Here is a 24,574-nt window from a genome sequence, read left to right as displayed (position 1 = left end):
CTCTTTGTCTCCTGGGGTGGGGCCCTGGGATCCCCTCCACAGCCTCAGCCCCCTGAAATCGTCTTGGCCAGTAGCTCCCGTCCCGAAGAGCTCAGCTCCTCCACACTCTTTCCCATTTCCTCTCTTCTCCCATCTCATCAATTACATTCATTATTTACATTCATAGGCCAGCTATCCTCCAAGGAGCTCAAGATGGCATACATGGTTCTTCCCACCATCAGTTTTTACCCTCACATCAATCCTGCGAAGTAGGCTAGGCTGAGGGAAAGAAGACTGGCCGAAGGTCAATCAGTGAGCTTCATGGGGATTTGAACCCTGGCCTTCCAGGTCCTCCTAGTCCAGCACTCTAACCGCTACATGTCTCCCCGCCTCCATCTTCCATCTCTCCAACGATCAAGCCTAATGGGCATTCTCCCCCCTTTCTGTGGGTCCCTCTGTCTCTAAGCAAGACTCTACCACCTTCTTCTCTGCCTAACACTCTTCTGCCCAACACTCTTCTGCCCTGTCCAACACTCTTCTGCTCATCTTCTTGAACCCATCTAGCGGACTCCTCTCTGGGCAGGGCTGTCCTCAAAAAACTAGGCAGAGGCACCCTTTAAATGCTGGCAATGCTTCTCTTTCCTTTGGGGTGGAAATAGCAGGCAAAGGAGAGCAAAGGCCTGTTTAGTCCAGTGGCCAACCAGATGTCTCCAGGAAGCCCACAAGGAATAGCCCAATCCTGTTGGTTGTCCTCTAAAAGCTGGCTTCAGTGGTACACTGCCTCCAGACTTGAAAGTTCTACATACTGTTGCTATTTCAGATCATAACCGTAAATACTCTCCTCTTCCTCCATGAATAGGTGTGACCCGCTCTTTCCAACCTTGCAAGCCAGTTGTCCTTTGTACATCTTTTGCCTGCCAATTTCACAAACCAATTAAGTGTTTTGTGAAGTGCCCATCAATGTTAATGAATGACCCAAAGCTCTGCTATTCGATGGGGCAAAAACCTCCCCCGTCTCCCTATTTATTTTATTTGTTTGTTTTGTAAAATTTATATACCACTTTATTGTATATATGAAAAAATTAAAAACCTCTAAGCAGTTTACAAGAAGGTAAAACAATGTAGGTGCTATATGTCAACAAGGCCTTGCTCCTGTCAGCAGTCACATTGCAGCATCCTGCACTAACTGCAGCTTTCATTCAATGGCGGAAAGATGGAAGGAATTGGTAGAGATGTGCCGGCAGTTCTCTTTTTTAAAAAAATAAAATAATATTTTTTATTGATTTTTGCACAAATTTTCCAATGTAACAACTCCAAAACCACATAACAAATCTTTGGCTATCACAGGCTAAGACTTCCTTCAACCCCTTCTAATGGTTTTCTAAATTTCTTTCTAATTTTGCATTTTATTACCATGCTTATTGCTGTAAATCCAATCTTACATCACTTAATCGTAGTCCTTTTCACACTAATTTATATAGTCCTCCTTATAAAACTTCTTGTAATCCTACAAGCGGTGTTAGGTAATTACAGTTATCTTTCAAATGCAACTCCTGCCAACCTAGCAGTTTGAAAGCACGTCAAAGTGCAAGTAGATAAATAGGTACCGCTCCGGCGGGAAGGTAAACGGCGTTTCCGTGCGCTGCTCTGGTTCGCCAGAAGCTGCTTAGTCATGCTGGCCACATGACCCAGAAGCTGTACGCCGGCTCCCTCGGCCAATAAAGCGAGAGGAGCGCCATAACCACAGAGTCGGCCACGAATGGACCTAATGGCCAGGGGTCCCTTTACCTTTTACTTCAAATACAACATAAATTTCTTCCAGTCCTTTAGGAAAGTCTGGTCATGCTGGTTTCGAATTTTTCCTGTTAGTCGTGCCAGCAATCCTCTATTAGGCTAAACGTTTTTCTGTCCTGCATCATCTCTTCTAGGCTCAGGGAACTGAGAAATTTTATGAACATCAAGAGGAGCAACAAAGTGGCACCACTCCAGCGCCAGGTGAGCAAGTGCCCTGCGGCCACCGCCGCCATTTTTGGGAAGGGAAGGGCAGGAATAGGCTAGGGTGGCAGCTCAGGGTATAGGATTTGTGGGGGAGGGGAAACTAATAAAAAAAAATCAAAAGAGCTAGACTGCTGGATCCGACCCAAGGCTTATCTGGTCCAGCATCTCGAAACCTACCCCAGTGGCCAGCCAGTTTTGTGGGGTCTGGTGAAGATGCTATTGACTGAGAAAAGAGAAAAGGCATTTCTAGTGGAAGCAGGAGGCAGAGGCAGCTGATTGGACAGGGCTGGGTGACAGTTGTCAGTTAGAGGGCCACATTCTCTTGTGAGGCACATTCTGGGGGCTGCAGGCCAAGACTGGTTTCCAAGGCCCGGGGTTTGGCACCCCTGTAGTAGGAGTGTAGAAGCAGGGAAATCAAGGAGAAGATTTTTGGAATAATCTTGGAAGCTGCTAAGGGATGAAGTAACTTGTCCCCATGTCCTTCTCTTGTTGCAGTTGTGCCACAGCTCTTCAAGGCTTTTCCGGAGCCTGAGATTAGCACTGGGGAAAACAAAAGAGTAGGGACTGGATCCCTCAGACCCGCTGCCCACTGACTGAGGTCTTTGTCCCCAATTCTGCAGTCTCCGAAGCGGAGAAGCCCTCACCTCACAATAAACTGAGAGCCTGACTTTTGCCATTTCAGCCACTGGATTTTGAAAAGCTGTTTCTTTTAACGGATGAGGGTTGTGGTGGTAGGACAGAGCTCTGGGATAAGCTCAGTGTGGGGAACAGCGGTGGGACGTTACGCAGCCACCAATGATAAGAACTTGAGGGAACTGGCTGCCAGCAGCGTATCTTTGCTGCTGGCTTATGCCAAAAGGTTCCCTGACCTCAAAGTAAGCAGCTCACTTTCGTATACTCATTTCTTTGAATACTTCCACCCCCACCCTCCAAGAGGCTCCCAAAGCAACTAATGCAAATAATGTGTGTCCCTGGAGTGTCAGGATGATGCCAGAGGCATGTCCAGTCCTCTTCCCTGGTGCTGCCCTTCCACCTCTGCCCAGGAGGCTGCAGGGCCCGTGGAGGTCCTGTGGGGCAAGGGATTGGGCCCAAGCCTGAGGGAGGCCAGTCTTTCCTGGCTTGGGCCTGCTTGTGGGCTCCCTTGCACCTGTTAATGGTGGGTTTTGTAGTGTCACAAAAGACATCTGATCCAGCTTTCTCTTTCCTCTGCAGAAGGCAATAGTCCAATGACAGCTGTCACGCATTTGGTCAGCACCCGAAGAAGGTAACCAAATCACCACACCTTGGGGATGCAGAGTGCGTCCACGGAGCTGACGTTTCACTTATTAGCTTCATTGTTCGTGCCGAGAAAGACATCCCAGGCCTTCTTGCTGTGTTTGCTCTGCCTTGCAGGCCTTTTCCACTTGGCTTGAAAAGGCAGGGCTCTGACTGACGCCAGCTGAGGTGATTGAACCCTTGGGTTTGGGTATTGTTTAGTGGGCTTTGTTGAGAGGGGCTGCTAATTCAAGTCTCTCTCTTTCATTCTCTTCCAGATGACATAATTACTGAAGATCTGTAGGGTTTCCGGTTCTGGTCTCTGACATGGCAACGTTTCCCCATTCTGGGATCAGACTCAGACGGAGGGGAGGGGGTTACCTGAGGCTGTAAAACTCTCCGAAAACCCCTGAAGGCAATTGGGGGACAAGGGCACCTGTGGATGTCTTTGTGCCTGCTCCTGAAGAAGCAAGGGGGTTAAGATGCTGTGTCTCAAGCCCTCCGTCGCTGAGGCAATCTCCAAGTCCGCCATTGCAAGTGGCAGAGCTCCTTCACAATTTGGAATATTGGATCAAAATTAAAGGTGCCTCCAGACATTTGGACAGTGAGGTGTAATCTGAATGAGACTATTGAGATTGAGGGATGAAATCAGGGGGTCCTGCCTTGATTAAAAATGGAGAGAAGAGAGGAGAACTTTTTATTATTAAATACATTATTATTATTTAAAGTCAGTGAGGCCCCATATGATGGGAATCTGGTGCTGCTGCTGAATGTACCGTAAGTGTCCTGATGGCCTCAGGGGTTAAGGACTTCAGGAAACTCCATTGGCGGGGGGGGGGCAGTGCTTGGCATGTTTGGCTCAAACTGCCCCCCTGACTCTGAGGTGCTCTTTCCTCCCGCAGGACCTCAGATGTTACGCAGCTGCCAATGATAAGAAGCTGAGGGAACTGGCGGCCAGCAGTGTATCTTCGCTGCTGGCCTATGTCAAAAGGTTTCCCAGCCTCAAAGTAAGTAGCTCACTTTCATTTACTTGTTTCTTTGAATACTTCCACTGATGCATATAGAAACCTCCAGGCCGTCCTTATCTTGTGCTAGGAGCAGCTTTACTCCCAAGGTTGAAAACACATTCCTAAGTGTCTGCATTTGAAAAGGAGATGTGCTCTGCTCCATGTCCTAACCCCCTCAGGTAGAAAGGAATGCAAAGAGATCACATGCCGTGGGGGGTTGCTTAGAAAGAGTCCTTTTATAATTATAATTATATTTTATTTATTTATTTTTAGAAAGAGTTCTTTGTTTTGAGACTAATGAATAGGTAATGAAGGAAAGACCATGTATGGTCTTTGTATTGTGTTGTAATTTTAGATTGGAGGAACTTTATGCATATGTATTGCTTTAACAGATAACAGCTATGTATATTAAGGAGGCCCCACCCTTTTGTGGCTTGCTCAGCTTTTGGAGAGTAACCCACTGAGCATTTATCGCTAGCAATAAACACCCTTTGCTTTCTCACCGCTGCGTGGAGATTTCCTTCAGCCTCAAAGTTGATTTTTGCAACACCACCTCCAAGAGGCTCCCAAAGCAACTGATGCAAATAATGTGGCGTGTGTCCCTGGGGTGTCAGGATGATGCCAGAGGCATGTAGTGCTGCCCTTCCACCTCTGCCCAGGAGGCTGCAGGGCCCATGGAGGTCCTGTGGGGCAAGGGATTGGGCCCAAGCCTGAGGGAGGCCAGTCTTTCCTGGCTTGGGCCTGCTTGTGGGCTCCCTTGCACCTGTTAATGGTGGGTTTTGTAGTGTCACAAAAGACATCGGATCCAGCTTTCTCTTTCCTCTGCAGAAGGCAATAGTCCAACGACAGCTGTCATGTATGTGGCCAGCACCCGAAGAAGGTAACCGAGTCTCCACATCTTGGGGATGCAGAGTGTGTCCACGGAGCTGACGTTTCACTTATTAGCTTTATTGTTTGATATCCCAGGCCTTCTTGCAGTGTTTGCTGTGCCTTGCAGGCCTTTTCCACTTGGCCTGAGAAGGCAGGGCCCTGACTGACTCCAGCTACAAAAATGGCGTCTCTCCCATTCTGGGACCAGACTCAGACGGAGGGGAGGGGGTTACCTGAGGCTGTTAAAACCCTCCGAAAACCCCTGAACGCAGTTGGGCGACAAGGGCACCTGTGAATGTCTTTCTGCCTGTTCCTGCTGCTGAAGAAGCAAGGGGGTTATGATGCTGTCTCTCAAGCCCTCTGCCGCTGAGGCAGTCTCCAAGACCATCATTGCAAGACGCAGAGCTCCTTCTTAATTTGGAATATTGGATCAAAATTAAAGGTGCCTCCAGATATTTGGACAGTGAGGTGTAATCTGAATGAGACTATTGAGATTGAGGGATGAAATTAGAGGGCCCTGCCTTGGTTAAAAATGGAGAGAATTATTAACTTTATTATTATTATTTAAAGTCTGCAAGAGCTTAACACCTACCCCATCTGGATTAAAGAAATGAAAGTATCACAAGTGAGGTCTGTTAAAGGACAGGTGGAAGTTTGTGAAATGCTTGAAATTCCTTTTCTAAAATGGATTACAGACTAAGAGAGGACCGGACATGAATTTCCAACTTAGTGAACTGTGCTGATATCAGACTATCTCATCTAAGTGATGAGAGGGGAACCATTGTCTGGAAAATAAAGAAAATTGTACAGGAAGATTTTTGGATAAATGGATCTGGCATTAAGGTTAGCCATCAGGAAAACAAAATGACTATAGAAGAGCAAAAAACTGATGGAGAAAACTGGATTTAAAAGTGAAAAAGAATAAAGTATTTAAGTTTTGCTGTATGAACTGTATGTTATTTCAAAATAATTTTGTTAAGACATGAATGGAAATCCAAAAGGATATGTTAAGATGGGAAAACTAAAACTGTCTTTGCTGGGTAGAATTTCTGTGATAAAGATTATACTTTCTTCCTCCCGGTTATTAAGGAAATTCAGGCAACTGTTCCCAGAGTGGTTTAATTATCAATTCCTCCTCCCAGGGAATTGTAGCTCTGTGTGGAGAGTATAGGGTTCTCCTAACAACTCTTGGCACCCTTAACAAACTACAGGTCCCAGAATTATTTGCATGGAGCGGTGACTGTTGAAAGTGGTGGAGCTTTAAATACAGGGTGTGAATGAGGCCTCAGAATCTGTACACTCTAGTAACTGCCAAACCGATTTCAGTGTTTTAAAAAGCCCCTGTTCCCCTTTATCTGCACGTTTTCTTCTTGGTGCTTCCCAAATAGCCGTTATTAAGCGGATACAAGTCTCATGCTTCTCCAGTCTGTTACAGGTTTATGATTTTGTCTCAGCCTCCTCTGGGGGACTGCTTCTTGCCAGCCCAGGGGACTCTGATCAATGGCAGTCGAGTGTCTTTTATGCTTGGTGAACGGCAGCGAAGGCTGCTCTAGAGTTGAGCATCTTCCCACCCGCCCTGCCCTACATCACTGACACCAACCAGGAAGAAATGGGAGAAAAAGCGAGATTGTCCTTCGGTGACTTCTCTCCTGCTGTTAGGCCTGATGGCATGAGGAGGGCATGGCAAACATCTGAGAGGCTGGCACACAGAAAACGGAGGCTTCTGAGGCTAGTGTCGGAGCTGGGCATCTGCCGAAGTGTGGGTCTCCATAGGCCGACTCCTGCAGCATCTACTTCTCATCCTTGTTGTTCCTGCCTGTCCACTTCCCCTGTCCAGGAACACATTAAGAGCCTGCCTGCTGAATCAGGCCAATCCCCCATCTCCAGTCCAGCATCCTGCTCTCTCAGTGTTAACTGGATATGCCTACCCTGGTAAGGAGGAGACTGAGAGGAGGTATAATAGCCATCTTCAAATATCGTAAGGGTCGTCACATGGAAGATGAAGCAAGCTTGTTTTCTCCTGCTCCGGAGGGTAGGACTTGAACCAATGGCTTCAAGTTACAGAGAGATTCTGACTAACCATCAGGAAGAGCTTTCTACAGCAGAACAGACTCTCCTTCCTTGGAGTTTTTTAAGCAGAGGTTGGGTGGCCATCTCACATGTATGATCTAGTTGAGATTCCTGCATTGGAAGAGGTTGGACTAGAAGACCCTTGGGGTCCCCTTCCAACTCTACAATTCTATAAACCTCAGAATGCATCATAAATTGGTATCGTAGTGGCTTTATGATGTGAAGAAGGTCTTAGTATCTCACTGCCGAATTTCAACCACCATATAAACAAGCAGGGAAAGAATCTGCATTCCAGGGACAGCATGACACCTACAGGCAGAACCAACAGATTCAGGGTGCTGGAGGGAGTATTTACAGACTATTCCCCTTCAAGCTGCCAGTGGTCACAACTTTACAGACCCTGCCCTCCAGTAAAACTTCTTGAATATACATGAGCCCAGAAGGGAAAGTGTTTTGCTATCTTGTCAGACATGTTCCATGTGTTAAGTATTCAAACATCCAGCCTTTCTACCTATAGTCTGTACAACACACTGCCAGACCCTCCAAGTGTCCCTATTTTCCAGGAATGTCCCTGATTTCGAGAAGACATCCCAGTTTCTGATTTGTTCCCGGAATGTCCCACTTTTCCTTAGAATGTCCCTATTTTCATTGGAGAAATGTTGTATGGAGTTATCTGACCTCCCAAGCCTTCTGAAGACAATTCTGTTTAAGGTTTTTTAAATGTTTAATGTTTTATTATGTTTTTATATATGTTGGAATCTGACCAGAGTGGCTGGGGCAACCTAGTAAGGTATGTGAGGTATAAATAGTAAGATTATCATTATTGAATGCGAAGTCTCTATTTGCATTAGAGAAATGTTGGAGGCTATGTACTGCTCTATCAGGCATGGGGAACCTGATTCCCATCAAGAGGAGTATGGGCAGAAACATCAGATGGGCCATATGTCTCCACCACAGGGCTGAAAGCATAACAATCTGCTTACACAAAAACAAAGCTATCTTAGGACTCCCCACCAACCACCTCAACATCTGCCCAAAGAGGTATGTGGGGATAACCCTACTACGACCCCAAAACTTCCTTGTGGAAAAGCTCTCGAGTCTCAAAGCACTGATCTTGGAGTGCCTCTTTTAGGGAACAGGCCCAGATAGACACACACAAACACATGCATGTGAACATGCACGCACACACGCAGATCACCACACACTGGTTACACCCAGGGAACACATTGGGGAAAAATAAACAGGTTGTTTTTTAATTGTGGAACGGAATTCCAATCAACAGATTTATGGGGCATGGCTAACATCAAGGCCTGGAAGCAGAACTCAATGCTTTGCTCCAGAAGCCTTTAAAGTGACATGATGCACCTTAAAATAAATTAAGGGGGCTGCAGTTCTCTTCTTTTGTCATCAACAGATCTTCACTTCATGCTTTTGGCAAACTCTTCCCCTTTCTTGATGGAAGCTTTCAGCTCCGAAACCGCTTCTGCCACCATCTTCTCTTCAAAAGGAGAAATCTTGCCAATGCCTAGGTTCTTCTCAATGCCGTTTTTCTAAAAGGGAAGGAAGGGGAAAGTGAGGGGTGGGGAGATTAGCACAACCAAGCAGACGCTAGAGACACAAATGTTGCTTTAGCTGGAAAAGTCTCTGTTAAAAAGGCCACATTCACACCACATGTTTAAAACACTATGATGACAACTCCCATCAGCCCTAGCAAGAAAACACATGGAGGTTGGAGAAGGCTTCCCTAAACTACCTAGGACTGGGTAATGCTGAAGACCTCCTTTGCAAAATCTGCCTGGTGTAAAACCCTTGCCTTGAACTCTGCTCTCTCTGTCCAAGCAAGGTTACCCAGCCTGGCCCCAGAGGGATTTCAATGCCCGTTCACAACCCACCACTTCCTTCTGGCATTATCAAAGTTATCTCCCTCCTCTACCCTTTTTCCTTCTACTCCCCCTTCCCCAGTTTGGGTATCTTGTCTTTTTAGGTTTATGAGCCTGAGACCAAGGCTTCTCCAACGCAGTGCCAGTGACAGGCATATGCCTGAAAAAATGGGATAAAAAGATGAGGCAGAATTCGAGAATCAAGTGGTCGGAAGGTGGTCTACACATATATGCAAATAAACACAAGTGTCACCACAGCTCCATACCCCAAACAGCAGTGGCGTGGAGAAATATGGGCACTCAGTTTCCTCTGACCGGACGAAAGAGCACTCAATGACCCCCTCCTTCCCATTCATTGCATCCAGGACGGAGAAAACAAACCGGGCACCAGCATAAGCCATAGAGAGCGTGGCTGATCCTGTAGGGGGGAAATGAGAAAAGATTCAACGGTGTGGAGGAACACAGACAACGGGTCTGCCTTCCTAACATGCCAGCACAATTCTGAAGCCATCATCCGGAGTGATGTGGGAAATGTTCCAGTGGTGAATTCTGCTCCCCACAGGCCAGCTGTTTCCCCAAAAGGAATAGAGCAAAAGCTTCCCAGCACACAGCATGCCTCAAAAGATGTATGCTGGTGCAGCCTACTAGCTAACAACATGACCTAATAACCAAGGGGTCCTGCATTTGAATCTCACTTTTGCCATGGACCAGCTATTCTCTCTCAGCCTCAGCTGCCCATCTGTAATAGCTAACATGGTGCCCTCTAGATATTATTTTTTATTCCTAATGCCTACCGTCCCCAACCACTGACCACATTGGGTGGGGTTGATGGGAGTTGGGAGTCCAACAACATCTGGATGGAACCACATTGGGCACCCCGATCTGCAATAAAAGGACAGTAATACTCCTCCCCCACTTAACAGGGTTGCTTTAAGACAAGAGAGAAAAACATCTGTGGCCCTTGTCTACATGTGTTTGGACTCCCAACTCCCAGCAGTCAGTATGGTCAATAGCCAGGGATTATTGGGGGGGGGGTAAAAGTCTGATAACACCTGGAGGACCACAGGTTACCCACCCCCGCTTTAAAGATTGCAAAATAATGAATTCATCTGCAGCAATGGGAGATGAGACAGTAGAAACCCACACTCATCAGCTGAACTACGTACCAGCCACTATATGGCTCCTCCTCGTCCTGAACCATTTTTTCCCCATTTCAGTTGGCCCTTAATGAAACTTTGTTCTTTTTACAGCTTCCTCCTTTTCCCTCCCTTCCCTTTTTCCTTTCATGCCATTTCTTAAAATCTGGACTGTCACCTTCATGGCAATAACCATTTCATACAACCCTTTATGAAGTGTCTAAAGTTTCATTGAATGGGAACAAGGGTCACTGGGACACTGCCCCACTATGTCTCTCAGGAAGAATATGAAGGTGGTGGGGAGCGGGGGGAACCAGCCTAAACTCTATCCACAGGTCAGAGAAAGAAAGACTCATGGGAATACAGAGGGGGAACGTTCCCGTGAGTCAACCTACCTGCACCTGCTTTTGCCTTGACAACCTCCGTCCCAGCCTCCTGAATCCTTCCAGTAAGGGCTGTCAACTGGTCTTGAGGGAAATCTACTTTGGGCGTACACTGTAAGAGGAGGAGGAATAGATTTATGATTCACCCATGTATGAGTCATATATTAAGTTTTGTTTATTTTATTAAAATTATTTTAACGAGCGTTACATGTACCCTGCTTAAGCATTTATAAGATTAAGGGTTGTATCCAGCATGTGTCACATTCAGAGGAGACCCACTGAAAATAAATGACATAACTCAGGTTTGCCGGTATCAATGGGTTGACTCCCAAGTAGAGTTTGGCTGGATACAACAACATGGGTGGGGAATCTCTAGCCTGCAGGTTGAATGAGGCTCGACAGAGATTCCTATCTGGCCCACAAGGATGTTTCCTCCAAATCACACTCACTTGACCCCATGGGGAAATCAGTAGCACACCCAACCCTTGCAGGAAGTAGAGCCTGAAGGAAGTGCCTATCAGCTGACAACCACTGACTTCAGGCTTCTGGCATCGACTGTGTCACTGAGCTCCCCACGCAGAATTTTGTCATCGGTCGATCAGGAGAATTTTAACGTGCAAGAGCAAAAGGGCATGCTGGAGCACACCAAAGGTCCAGCTAGTCTAGCACCCTGTTCTCAGTGTGGTCAAACAGCTGGGAAACCAGCAAACAGAACCCAAGCACTTCCTGTGGTTTCCAGAAACTGCTATTCAGAAGCATGGTTGCCTCCAATTGTGGAGGCAGAGCATAGTCATCAAGGCTAGTAGCCATCAATAGCCCTCTCCTCCATGAATTTATCCAATTCTCTTTTAAAGCCAACCAAGTAGCCATCACTGCCTGCTGTGCAAGCCCCCTCTGAACTCACTATCGCATGCTCTAAGATGAGACTGACTGTAGGGCTTTCAGCCTCTCTTTCCAATTGGTCACATAAGCCTTTCTCTTCCCATTCATAGCCAAACTCTCCTGGAAGGCTCTGCAGCTATACTTCCGATAACACTTTCCTCACATATACACACAGGCAACTTTGCCAGAGCCAGAGCTATCATGAAACTCTGGAACAGTTAGGACTCTAACACAGACCTGAGAAATCAGAGGGATGATAGTCTTTCCTGCATGGCCGCCGATCACAGGGACGTTTACACGAGCTGGATCCAAGCCCTGTGGAAGAAAGGCAGGTTTCAGCAAGAATCTGTAGTCAACATCTGCAGCAAGCTGGAAGGGCTCATTGAGAAGTAGGAATTGGCACACTGTCTCTGCCACAATTAGCAGCAATCATATGAACTTAAAAGACCAGCAGACTGTTGCAAGTACACCAGACCTTTAAACTTGTGTCTACCAATGGGCTGCTAGCCAGACGGGCTGGTATCAGTTTAAGGACTGATAAAGGCCACAATAACACCATACATTTAAAGCACTATGACCATCATGGCTTCCCTCAAAGATTTCTGGGAGTTGTAGGTTTTTTTTGAGGTTGACGAGAATTGTTATGGAAACTCCTATTCCCCTCACAGAGCTAAACTTCCCAGTGGTTTAAAAGCCAATCCTCTTCCAATGGAACGCTGGGAATTGTAGTCTGAGAAGAGGAATAAGGAGCCTCCTAACAACAGTCAGCACCACTAAAAAACTACATCTGTCAGGATTCCTTGGGGGAGGTCATGATGGCTTAAAGTGGTATCACAGTGCTTTACATATATGGTGTGAACACAGCCAAAGATTGGTACATCCACTTCCAATCTGGAAATGATCTGATGCATGTTGTTGTTATTATTATTAAAGTGTAAAACTGAACTGTTGAATTGAAAGGAAGGTTCTGGGCACCAATCCCCAAAATGCATGTATTATGTCCTTTTGCATGACGGAACATACTTTTATTTTTTTAAAAAAAATTAAAATATATGTGCATGCTCTTTGCACCTGCAGATGGATTGCAATGATACAGAACCAATATTCCCAAGATAGCCCTGAGAAAAAGCAGGTATTTAAAGTGCCCTGGCTGCGAAAGAGCAATGAGCACAGATTTGAGAGGCCTGATTTCTGGAAATACAGCTGAGCACTTGAACCCATAATCTGTGCAACTGAACTGCACTCAGAGGTTCTCCGGCCACCACTTCTTCCCAACCCCAAGAGTGGGCTAATAATATGCGGAAGATAGATCTGGAAATGTTTTGGCCTGCAGCCGAAGTGCAAAGGAGTAAATCAAAACCACATCATGGGATTTCTATTTATTATCCCTGCAACCTTATGCCAAGGTGAAGGGAGGACATGCTGTTCTGTTTCAGCGGACAGCAGCTGGCCAGAGATCAGTTTTTCTTTGGCTCAGGACAATAGGCCTTCCATGTCTTTCACAAAGTGTGCCTAGCTGGCAAAGAGATCACAGGGTGTTGAAACATCAAGCTGCCTTCTGCTTTGTGACTGGACAGGCAGAGAACAGGACCCACAGAGTCTAAGGAGGTTAGGGCGTTGATCATCCTAGCAGACCTTGAGGCAGCAACCAGGCTGTTGAACGCCAAACCACCCAAGTAACAGCTAATGTGTCACCCACGGCAGTGTGTCTGCCACCCAGTCAACAGACTGCTGGGTATGGCAGCTTGTAATTTTTATAGGTTTGATTCAGCCCTCTGTAGTTGCAGAGAAAAGATTAAAAGATACAAGGAATCCAGCTGTTGTTCAACAATATCCAGAGGGAATCACGTTGGCTGCCCCTGCTTAGGTACAATATGATTTGCCCTCTCGACTGGCTACTTCCTCCTGCAGCTGCTACTTTCTGAACCAGGATTCTGTTCACAGTCCCTTGTTTAGATTATCAACATGCTGGAAGACAAGTCCCAAATCTGCACTCAGTAACCAAGTTTGTAGCATTAAACACTGGCTTATGAAAATTAAAATCCAGGTACCTTTTTTTACAGTGGAGCCATTTCTGGCAGGGGTGGAAGCAGCTCAAGGACTTGGGCTTATGAAAGGACAGAGCCAAAAATTCATTTTCTAATTGGGCCTGTACCACAGACAGGAATCTGGGGAAGTCCCATCACCACAAATCCTTATGCTACAGTGAGACCTAAGGACATTAATGGAGTCCTGAATGCCAAATGTGAGCCCAGACTGCAACAACATACCTTCAGTTCAGCCACAAAAGTGTTTGCTCTGACAATGTCCAGTGTTGTGACGCCGAAAATTTTGTTGGGGTTGTATACCCCATGCTTCTTAAAGACCTCAGAAGTAATTGGGATAGTAGAATTGACCTGAAAGCAAAAAGAAACATTCATTGCCCCTTTAAATGCACAAAAGCTCCCTCTACATCAGGTGAGAAGTGAGAAAAAGTCACACACCTGTTTCCCAAGCCAGCTACTGTCAGACACACTGCACTCCTTTACTCACAGGCAAAGGGAGGCTGGAATTTGCTTACCGGATTTGCAATCACACAGATCATGGCTTCAGGGCAGTGCTGGGCACAAGCGGCTGCCAGGTTAGCAACAATGGTGGCATTCGTGTTGAAAAGGTCATCACGGGTCATGCCTACAGAGCACAGTGGAGAAACTTATTAGTTGCATTCCAGTATCTATCTAACCCCCATTCAGATGAAGAGAAATCACATCATAGGTACACTCATAGATAAGTCCCCAGCTGTGCACTACACACCAGAGGGTCTGTGGGATGAATGCGGCCCTCCCTATCTCTCTGGCCATCAGGGCACTCCCAAAGGCACACCACGAGTGCCTTTGAACTGTGCTAATGCCTCTTATTTGCCTAGAAGGGCAATGGAGAGATGTGGAGACTTTTGCATGGCTGGAATGTAGTCTACCACACCAAAGCAAGAGTTGTATATCCATTGCCCTGCCCATCACTGACTGGCAGAAGGCTGCCCATGAGGGAATGCAGTCCCTGGGCTGAAAAAGAGGCTCCACCTTTGCTGTCAACATACATGCCCCAGGAAAAGGCAGGTGCCTCCCTTGTCTGCAACACCACTGCACTTCAACCATCTCTGGTTGCCAGCATGGAACAAAGTAGGCTGAAGCACCCCCTCTGGCAGCAGCAGGCATTTCGGCTCTTCCTGATCCCCTCCAGAGTGGAGGGAGGAATGATGCCCCTGGTGGCAACCTCACACTGAGTGCTCCAAGCACCTCTGAGGCCCAGTGTAATTGTGCAAGCTGGGTTGAATTTCAGGATTCGGCTGCATTGCACTGAACCACTTTGAATGCCAAACAAAGAATACCTCCCCCAAAGCTGACGAAAGAGCAGGGTCTCTCCCCAAGGCCTCACACTGGTTTTCCCCTCAGGTTTGAGAAGAGGGCAGGAGCTCTTCACAAATTTAAATTAAAAGGCATGGTTGCCAGAAGTTGGCAAGCGTGTCTGTGGATGCTTGCAGCACGGGTAGCCCATGAGCAAAGTTCTCAAGTGTCAGATGGAGACAGCGGCAGGAGGCACAACCAGTGGGTAAGTATTTCAAGGAAAAAACAGACTTTGCACTGCCTAAAAGGGCTCCAGCCTACCTCTCTCCTCCCCCCCAAACATTCTTGGACTGTGTGGATTAGAAGCACTGAAGGTCTGCAGGAAGGAATTTAGGTCAGCAAATGTTGGACAAGGCAGCAAATTATGGGGACATAGGAAACTGCCTTACACGGAGAGCTGAACCAAAGGTCAGTCTAGCTCAGTGTTATCTACACCTTGACTAGTGGTGGCTCTCCAAGGTTTCAGGCATCGATCTCTCCCAGTCCTAGATATGCCAAGGATTGAACAATGGCCCTTCTGCAGTCAAAGCAGGTGCTCTACCACTGAGCTATGGGCCTTCCTATGGCAACTGGGAGAAGCCTGGAGAATAGAGAGGGAGGGAATTAGTAAAATATTACAAGCTATTTTAAGTTTGCTGAGCTTTCTCCTCAGGCCATTCTGCTGCCAACTGCCCTGTGGGAAGACTCCCAAGTTACAGTCTATGCATGCTGACATTGTTTATTGTGGTTTCTAAAAATGCAGTTTAATGTTTCCTGTAAGCTGCCTCAGAAAGCAGGATATAAATAATTGTACACAATAAATAAAAATAAAATACAAGGTGTCAAGTGCTTTATTCCAGCTTCACTGAACAGCCACCAAGCGAAGACTTATGCACAGCCCTTTGAGTCAAATAGAAGCTCAAGCAGGAACTGTTTTGATCATTGGCCTACAAGGCGAGGCAGAGGTACGAGTTGTCCCTGAAGACTATACCTATTCCTCAGGCACAAAGTTGAGTGCCTCAACAGGGGCACCGGGAGATGCCAGGTGCACTCACCCAACAATCCCACATGACTTGGCATTCCTTTAGAATTTCTGTAGATTAAGAGACTTACCCGGCTTTCTAGGAACACCGGCTGGAATAACAACAACTTCGCAGCCCTTCAGAGACTCTGGCAACTGCTCAGGTCCTAGGAAACCTGAAGTGAAAAAAAGAGATAGCTGCATTTACACTTTTCTATTGGCAGATCATTCATCCATAATTCAACATGCTGAATTATGTGTGTGTGTGCAGGAACTGAAGACACATTTAGACCACGACATGAGCGGTGCTTAGGAATTTGCTGTTGATGAACCTAATTTTTTCTATTGTTTATTTTAAAAATAGCATCCTGAAGCAGTATTCCATTGCATCAAGATGCAGCACCTTGCAGCTTCCAGTCAATACTTAACACATTTCTATACCACCCTTCATCTAAACAGATTTTGACAATATAGACAATACATTAACTAAAACCCAACACATCATTTATAATTAAAACTTAAGACAACGCACGCTAACATCAGGAATCAACATTGAAATATTCACCCTGAAGATTACATAAATTAAAATATCTGGATAAATAAAAACGTCTTAACCTTCATCTTAAGACATGGGCAGGCCAAGATGCCTCTTCAGGTAAGTGGGTTCCAAACCATTTATGGCTTTATTAACAGCACTATGCACCGATCCTCAATGGGGCACAAATATAGGCAGATTAAGAGCTTCATGGAGCAGGAGCAGCAGATAGCATGTCAAGCAAGCTAGCTAGCTAGCCAAGCTCACTTACTCAAATTGGGAAGGCATATTCATACGGGGGTGGGGTGGGGGAATATACAAACCGAGCTCTGAGCTGAGCAAGCTCAAGCACCAACCAATAGAAGCCTCTCGATAAGCTTTATATTATTTTTAATTAAACTTGCAGTTGAGTGTGACTGAAGCTTTGTCCTTCTCAACACAGAGATAGGGTTACTGTGGAGGATAAACAAAGGGCCACCCTTTGCTGCTTGCTCAATTCAGAGTGTGGGATACTGCAAATGAGAATGTGTTTCTCTCGAGGCAACCTTCCAACAGGGAAAGAGAAACTCATGGAGAGATTCATGCACATACAAACTTGCATTTCTTACAATGTCCTCCAGTAATAAGAGGGCAGAGGTAGATCAGGAGAGGTAGATAAGTAGATTCTCTGTCACTGTAGTTCCACCTCCCACCAACGTGACTCATGGTGGGAAATGGAAGGATGAGGCCAAAGCTTCAACTCTGCTAACAGCCACAACACAAAAAAGGAACCACCCTGCTCTCCCTTGTTCTACACTCCAGAGCATTCATGGGTTTGCACTCTAGCACACAGATATGCCTTTGCAATAAACACAAATCACACTGATGCCACATCACCAGCCCTGAACACCCCTTGCCCAACCGCATTTATGACAAGCATCTCCACATTTTCCAAAGCAGAGAAGAACAGGAACTTTTCCAAGACTTCACACACACTTTTCCACTGGGCAAGTACATTTATAGGAAGCCTGTAGTGGTAGGTAGGCCAAGACTTTTCTAGTTTTTTCAGCACAGCAACCAGCCCATTCTGCAAACAATTTGACTCTGTGTGCAAAGCTCTGAAAAACCTTGTGGGGATAGATTAGATCTTCCACATTTGTCTGGCTTTGGATGACACAATAAGCAGCAAAATGACACAACTCAAAACAGAAGCAAATGCTTCTTAATCCCTTTCTACAGCCACACCAGAGAAGTGCCCAAGCCAATGGCTCACTGCAGCTCATTCTTGCAATGCTAAACTATGGTTTAGTGTAGGGGTGGGGAACATTTCTCAGCCTAAAGTCCATATTTGGTCCCACCTGGCTGTGCTCACCTGGGTACTGGGTGCAGCACCAGGGCAGACCTGAGGGTTGGGGAAGGGAAGTTGCTGTATATAGAAATACTCTCACCCTCCAGGCTCTCTGTCCGGTTTTGCCAGGTGGTGAGAATCCAAAGTGTGTATTCCTTGCATTGAGCAATATGCTGATGACACACAGCTCTACTTCTCCTTTATATCTGCAGGTGTGGTGATGGATGTGCTGTTGTCTTGCTTCAGTAATGGACTGGATGAGAGCCAACAAACTGAAGCTCAGTCCAGATAAGACTGAGGCACAGTTAGTGGGTGGTTCCCTAGACTGGATGTATGGAAGGTTAGCTATGAATCAGAGGTGGGAACCCAGGATCCTCTAGTTGTTGCAGTACTACAAAGTCCCATCAATTTCTCACCACTGGCCAAAGTGGCTATGGCACTGGGAGTCCAAGTTAATCCACATCTGGTGGGCCACAGGTTCCCTGCTCCTGTTATGAATGATTATTATAATCATTTAGAGAAAGCAATGGACTGGATAATCTGAAGCTGAATCCAGATAAGACTGAAACACGGTTAGTGGGTGGTTCCCTGGACCAGATGTACCTGCATGGGGATACTTCTGAATCCATCAACGTTGCTTGAGGCTCAGGTGGCACGAAGTAACTTGTCAGCTTCGGCTAGTGGCCCAGCTCACTCTAGTTCTAGGGAACGCATATCCATTATGGGTTCTTACAACCAACTACATCTATAAATGTTGTGGATTAGGAGCACACAAATTATATATAAACACAGAGCACTAGGCCAGAAGTTTAACTGGCAACTCATACCTTTCACTTCAGCTCTCGTTTCGATGTGGCTGAGGTCAGCTGCTACACCAGGAGTGTGGGCGATATCATAGAGGTTGAGACGACTGATTAAGGGGCTGTTCTTCAGTAGGAGAGAGAGAGGTTGGCCAATCCCACCAGAAGCACCAAGCACGGCCACCTTAGCATTGTTCTAAGAGCAGGCAAATAGAAGAAAATGATTTAAAATGGAATATTCTCAGGCGCTAACCAGAAGTGGTCAAGTGATGCTCTTGTGCAGAGCTTCCCAAAGCTTTACATGGTCACATCACAGCCTTCATCATAACACGAAGAACATCTGAAGTTTGCATGACAGCTTGGATGCCCTGCGCTGGCTGTAGTGCAAACCTTATGAAGGGTACCAGATTGGCAAATGCTGCCATATAGCGTAAGTCCAAATCTTGCTTCATCACCCAACAATTCCTGTCTCACTTCTGGAAACACAAAACAGTACCCCGGTTGTCCCAAACACCAGAGGTCTAAGTATTTGCCCCATCTAAGGAAGAGTTTTTGAACATGCACCAGAGATCAGTATATAAATTACTTTATATGTTTATGGCAATAACTAAACAAATTGGTATTCTCTGGTTAGAACTTGTAACCTTCCAGGAACTAAAGATCTCAAATTTGAAAGAGCACCCTATATCCTATACAGGAGTTTCTGTAAAAAAAAATTATGCAGCTTACTACATCACACTAAATCAAAGCCTTCCTTAAGCACCACTTTTTCAGCACAGACTTTGGCTTGGCTGGAAAGTGAGCACCAAAGCCTTCTCCTTCATTTCTTTAAGAATTCCCCACTATATGTTAGTAGTAATTGATTAGGGACCGTAGGAGACTTGTAAGCAGCTTTGCTGATAGACAAGAGGGACTTCTATCCTCTGGCCAAGGAGAAGTTAAGCCACTGCCAAGTTCTCCAATTACTTCCATGGCAGACTGATGCTGCTGACAGTGCAATTTTGAAAGAAGGGAACTGCCAAGACTACTGAACCAAGCAAAGGTGATCCCAATGCCTGCGTTACAGGTGGCTAATAGCCCAAGGAGGAAGAAAAGGAAAAACATTGATAATATTGGATGAACTGCTCCCCCTGCCTTTGGAGGCACTCTGACTTTGACCTCAGGGCTTTGAGACTCAAAATGGAGGATTTTTCAAGGTCAACAGGGACAAGAGGATTCACAGGCCAGATTAACAAACTGGATAACTTTCTCAGGGCTTGTATTAACAATTGACAAGAAACAGAATAAAGCTGCCTGCCAAGTCACACATTTTATTCCTTAGGTGGAATGCTCTGGTGAACAGAAAGCCCTGTCTCATCAAGCCAGCTCACTGCATCCACAAAAGCCCTTGTCACAATAAGCTAGTGAGATCAAGGATGGGCAACCTGCACCCCTGGCGTCTGTGTGTGTATGTGCGCAGGCAAGGAAGGAAAAATGAAGGGGAGAGAAAGCAGAGAGCAATAGAAAGAAGGGTTGGCACACAGTCCTTCCCCAATAGGTTGTTCCGTGGGAATGTAGCCTCTCCCCTGCTCAAAGTAAATGCTTAAAGAGAGACAGTCATTGCTTTTCACCTCCAAAGATCTGCACATACTTTAACCCCCCCCCCTCCACTATTACTTCTACAGTCCAGAAGACGGGAGGGGGGGATTTTAGTTTGAACAAGCCAACCAGACACATAAAGCTGATGTGTATTTTAATCCATAATCTTAGCTTACAATTTAAAACTGTTGATATTATTCAGTTTGCTTTTTATAAACTTGTATTTTAAATATTTTGGTTGACAATTTTAATGTGCATTTTATATTGCTTGCAAACCACCAAGAGATTTAATTTTCAGTTAAGCAGTATACAATTTTTGTTAAATAATTCAAAAAAAGTGGCTCCATGTTTTTAGAATATTTGGGTTTGCCCAGAAATGAAGCTTAGGCCCTCACTGGCGCAGATCAGACTGACTGGATGGACGAGTTTAGACTAGCATTTCAAATAGAGGACACTTAAGCTACTAATATTTTACAGTGTCCCATTTACTGTTAAAATACGCTGAGGAAGCCTCCCCCTCTAATGAGCTTGAGCCCCATGCCACATTCTCAGCCAAACCAGGATAGCTTCCTGCTTATGTATCTTGATAAATGCAGCTGTGCAAAACTATTAGAATCATATAATTGTAGAGTTGGAAGTGACCCTGAGGATCTTCTAATCCAGCATTGCGGGAATCTCAGCTAAAGCATCCATGACAGATGGTCAACCAACCCCTGCTTAAAAAAACCTTCAATGAAGGAGAGCCACCGTCTTCATAGGAAGTCCATTCTCTTGTCAAACAGCTTTGAGTTCAAAGAGTTGCTAGACGTTTCCACAGCTCTGGCCACTGACCCATCCACAGGGGTAAAATACAGCCAGCTGCAACACAGCTCTTTGCTACATAGAACTGACTTCATCCACAGCAGTTCCACCAGGCTACATCTGTGGGAAGAAAGGCAGCAATCCCACCACCACCAGCTGCAATCTGGCTCCTGCCCCTCCTAGACCTGTATCATGCAATGTCTGGGGCTGATGGGGAGTTTTAGTCCAAAACACCTGGACAGAAGCAGATTGGAGAAAGATGACTCCCCTAAAGACTCAAGCAGGGCAGCACAACAATAATGTTCCACCAACTGGCTAAAACATTCAAGGAAGCACTCCTTTGCAGTATTTTTAGTACCAGTTCCACCGAAAATTCTGGACATCTCTAGTATTTGTGCTTCTTTGTTTTTTACTGGTTTATTGCACTAATTTTATCCTATTAACTGTCTTGCTATTTTATAATGTAAGTCTGGCTACAAATCTTTGAATAAATAGAATTAAGCAGAGCAAATGGGGTAAGTTGACAAAAAGTAACAGGCACGAGCAAAAGCCCTGCAAGTTTAAGGCCAGCAGTGAACTGAAGAGTAACAGATTCTGTCTCCCACCTCCCTCCCTCTGCAAAGCCCAGGAATTTAATGTAATCAGAGGCCACTGATATTGCAAAGCTTTCTGCAGCGAACACAGATGATTCAGAAGGGAGTGTTCTTGCCCCAATGGGAAGTAGCGGCAATTGTGCAAGAACCGGAGAGCCCCAACCCTGAAAAGAAATGAGCAGAAATGTTACCGTTAATAGATGGGAGTTGCAAAAAGCCCTGACTAGGAAGGGTGAAAGGTCTGTAAAGTAGCCAGGAGGAGGGATGTTGCAAGACATTTGTACAAATTAAATGGGAGGCCTGAACTTGTTAATGAAGTGCTTTCCTGGCAAACAACCAAGAAGCAGAGCACTAATGAGGAACAAAGCCTAAAAAAAGTTAATAGCATGAGAGTCCTTGTGTTATTCTGAGAGGCACATCAAGCTAAAAGGAACTGGTGCAGACAATGCCATGAAACTATTAACCACAAGGTCATTTGCCATCAGGAACCTGCGCCTCCACCAACACACACCTCCAAGTCTTGCTGCTTCCATCCTGTACCCGCAACAAAGTGAGACTCATTTCCTCAGCAAACCTTCCAACCATGCTAGCCTGACTTGTGCTCCTCCATCACTAGTTAGAGTCTTCCCATCCCATTCTAGCACTGCCAATACAAGTTCCTCCACATCTCTTTTTCAATCTAGCCTCTGCTCTGTCATCTGCAAAAGGGTCGTGCCATTCCTACCATCTGAATGGGACTTAAAATACAGTATTAGCCCAAATCTTTATCTGAACTGGCTTTTCACACCTTCCTGGGCTAATAGGCAGCTATTCACACTAAGCAATTTACTGAAGATCCTTCCAGTGGACTTTTAACAAGCAGTTCTTTCCCCCCACCCCAAATTAACATTCCTCCATTCCCAATAGAATTTACTCACTAAGACTTCTAGAGCCTTAGTCAAGGGACTGGACAGATCAATTGAAAAACATTTTGGTCAACAAACAACATTTGTCAGAGACCATAGATTCCTTCTGGAAGTAAAATTTATTTATTGCATTTGTATCCCACCTTTTTTCTCCTAAGAGCTTGAGGTGTCATATATTGTTCTCCCTTTCCCAATTTAATTCCCACAAGTCTGTAAGGTAGGTTAAGCCGAGAAGCAGTGACTGGCCCAAGGTCATGGCTTCATGGCAGTGGAGATTTGAACCTTGGTCTCTCCCAGGTCCTGGTCTGACACTCTAACCACTACACCACACTGGCTCTTGGTGTGAATAAAATGAATTAAAACGAATTATTTTAAAATGAATAAAGAAGACTACCACATTTATCAAGGGGATGACCAAAATAAGACAAAATGTTTTAATTATAATGGTCTCATTCAGGACACACAGCTGTTTTTTTATGCAACTTTTCTCCTTGCGGAGAGACACAATCAAGTAATAGCAGAGACTGCAAAATTCCCAGCAGCTGCTATTTACAATAAGGAGCACCCATGGTGCTCTCTGAATCTTACTTTTGTATAATTCTTAATCTGAAAGTGTTACCCACTCAGTTGTGTTTGCATATGCCAAATGCATTTTGCATAAAAGCTGCAATGACTGCAAGATGCAGCAAATAAATGCCTATTAACACAAAATGCATCAGCTGCATATGCAGATGAATGGATTACACCTCCACCCAACATTAGGAAGTTTCTCTCTCATCTGCAAGTGTATGTGACTGAATGAATTATTAACCAACCCAAAGGGGAAAGGTGAAGTCAGCTATAACCTCCAACACCGAGCCAGTGTGGTGTTAAAGACCTGGGGGAGTCCAGTCCCTGCAGGAAGCTCTCCGGGTGACCTTGAGGGCCTCCACTGCCTCCAAGCCTAACCTACCTCACAGGGTTGTTTTGAGGATGAAATGGAGAGGGAGGAGAGCCATGTGCACCACCTCGAGCTCCTTGGATTAAAATGCAGCAGAGTAATAATAAAAATAATCAAGTGGGCAAAAGCCGACCTGCCCCCGTAACCACGCGGGGTGCAGCGCCACCAAAACCTGGCTGCCTTGCACAGCACCGAGCACAGAACACCCCAGACGCATGCGCACTATCTCATTCAAGCAGGCCCAAGCCACGGCTACTCGCTGCCGCCTCGTCCCAAGTCAGGTAACCGTCGCGGGCCCCCGTCGCCTCCCCGCTTCAACTACCTGGGAGGAGGTGGCGAACCCTCTGCGGAGCGCGGTGGAGGCGGGCCGGGTAAGGCGGGAGAACATGGTCGTCGGCTGCGAACGGCGTGGGAAGAGTCGGCGGCTTCTTTCTCCTTCGGGAACGACCTCCAGGCAGCGAGGGCACCGCGAGACTTCGTTGTCGTTATCTCGCGAGAGCTCGGTCTCTTGCCTCTTTGGGCTTTCCGTTTCCACGCTCGCCGCGCCCACCCCGTTTAAGTCGCTGTCGCGTTTTCTCGCGATGTTTTTGCACACTGCCTCGCAAGCTATGTACCTGTCTGGGAATTTGATTCATTTATATATATATATTAAAAAAACATTTTTACACATTTTATATATGTGTTAATATAGTAATCAAAAGTACATTTTGGCGTTGGTGGAAGAATCTTACACACATCCACACACACCACGCAAACTCAGAGTAAATACATTTAAATTAATGGATTTAAATGTGGATGCAATTCTAATCCCATTTTCATGGAAGTAACGCCCCACTGAATTCAATGGGACTCATTTCTGCATATACATTGATTGGGAATGCGCTGTAAAATCACGTCCCTTAATTTGGATTGGTTTAAGTCTGTGTCTGGCGATCACTGAATACACAAAGGCTTTATTTCAAAGACCTGTAGTCATTTATCCATTTTTCATTTATCCATTTACAAGAGCGATTGGCCGCCTTTTTAAACGTTAATGCTGATTTAAACCCTGGGTGTCATTTACACAAAGACAGAAAACTTCATGTTAATAATAATAACCTATAAACACTAAAAATTATATTTTTTCGTGAAGTTGCACAGTAGCAGAAAGGGGGGGAAATAACCCTAATAAAGTACAATTTAAGATTGAGACCTCATATTATTTTTCCTGTGCAGATACAGCGAAGGGGCATAAAGCCAATATACAGAATACA

General features: G+C 45.6%; 1 protein-coding gene and 1 long non-coding RNA gene across 2 annotated transcripts; one reads left to right on the top strand and one right to left on the bottom strand.

The window, feature by feature from the left end:
* The first annotated feature begins 1,984 nt into the window (after positions 1 to 1,984).
* On the top strand, positions 1,985 to 6,053 carry LOC308574433. The gene is made up of 3 exons (XR_014002500.1): positions 1,985 to 3,814; positions 4,134 to 4,238; positions 5,067 to 6,053. It is a non-coding gene; the product is annotated as an uncharacterized lncRNA (long non-coding RNA).
* Positions 6,054 to 8,409: 2,356 nt separating this feature from the next.
* Positions 8,410 to 23,803, bottom strand: MDH2 (malate dehydrogenase 2). The gene is made up of 9 exons (XM_081172257.1): positions 23,644 to 23,803; positions 18,532 to 18,700; positions 15,935 to 16,018; positions 14,020 to 14,129; positions 13,730 to 13,855; positions 11,697 to 11,774; positions 10,590 to 10,689; positions 9,325 to 9,476; positions 8,410 to 8,728 (listed from the first exon to the last, which is right to left on the bottom strand). The coding sequence occupies exons 1-9, from the start codon at positions 23,707 to 23,709 to the stop codon at positions 8,597 to 8,599; spliced, it is 1,017 nt and encodes a 338-aa protein (XP_081028383.1). The 5' UTR covers positions 23,710 to 23,803; the 3' UTR covers positions 8,410 to 8,596.
* Between the last annotated feature and the right edge of the window lie 771 nt (positions 23,804 to 24,574).

This window comes from Podarcis bocagei, assembly GCF_964188305.1.
Source record: "Podarcis bocagei genome assembly, chromosome: 15".
Lineage (NCBI taxonomy): Eukaryota > Metazoa > Chordata > Lepidosauria > Squamata > Lacertidae > Podarcis > Podarcis bocagei.
Note: the sequence above shows the minus strand (reverse complement) of the source record. Positions and strands in the feature narration are given on the sequence as shown.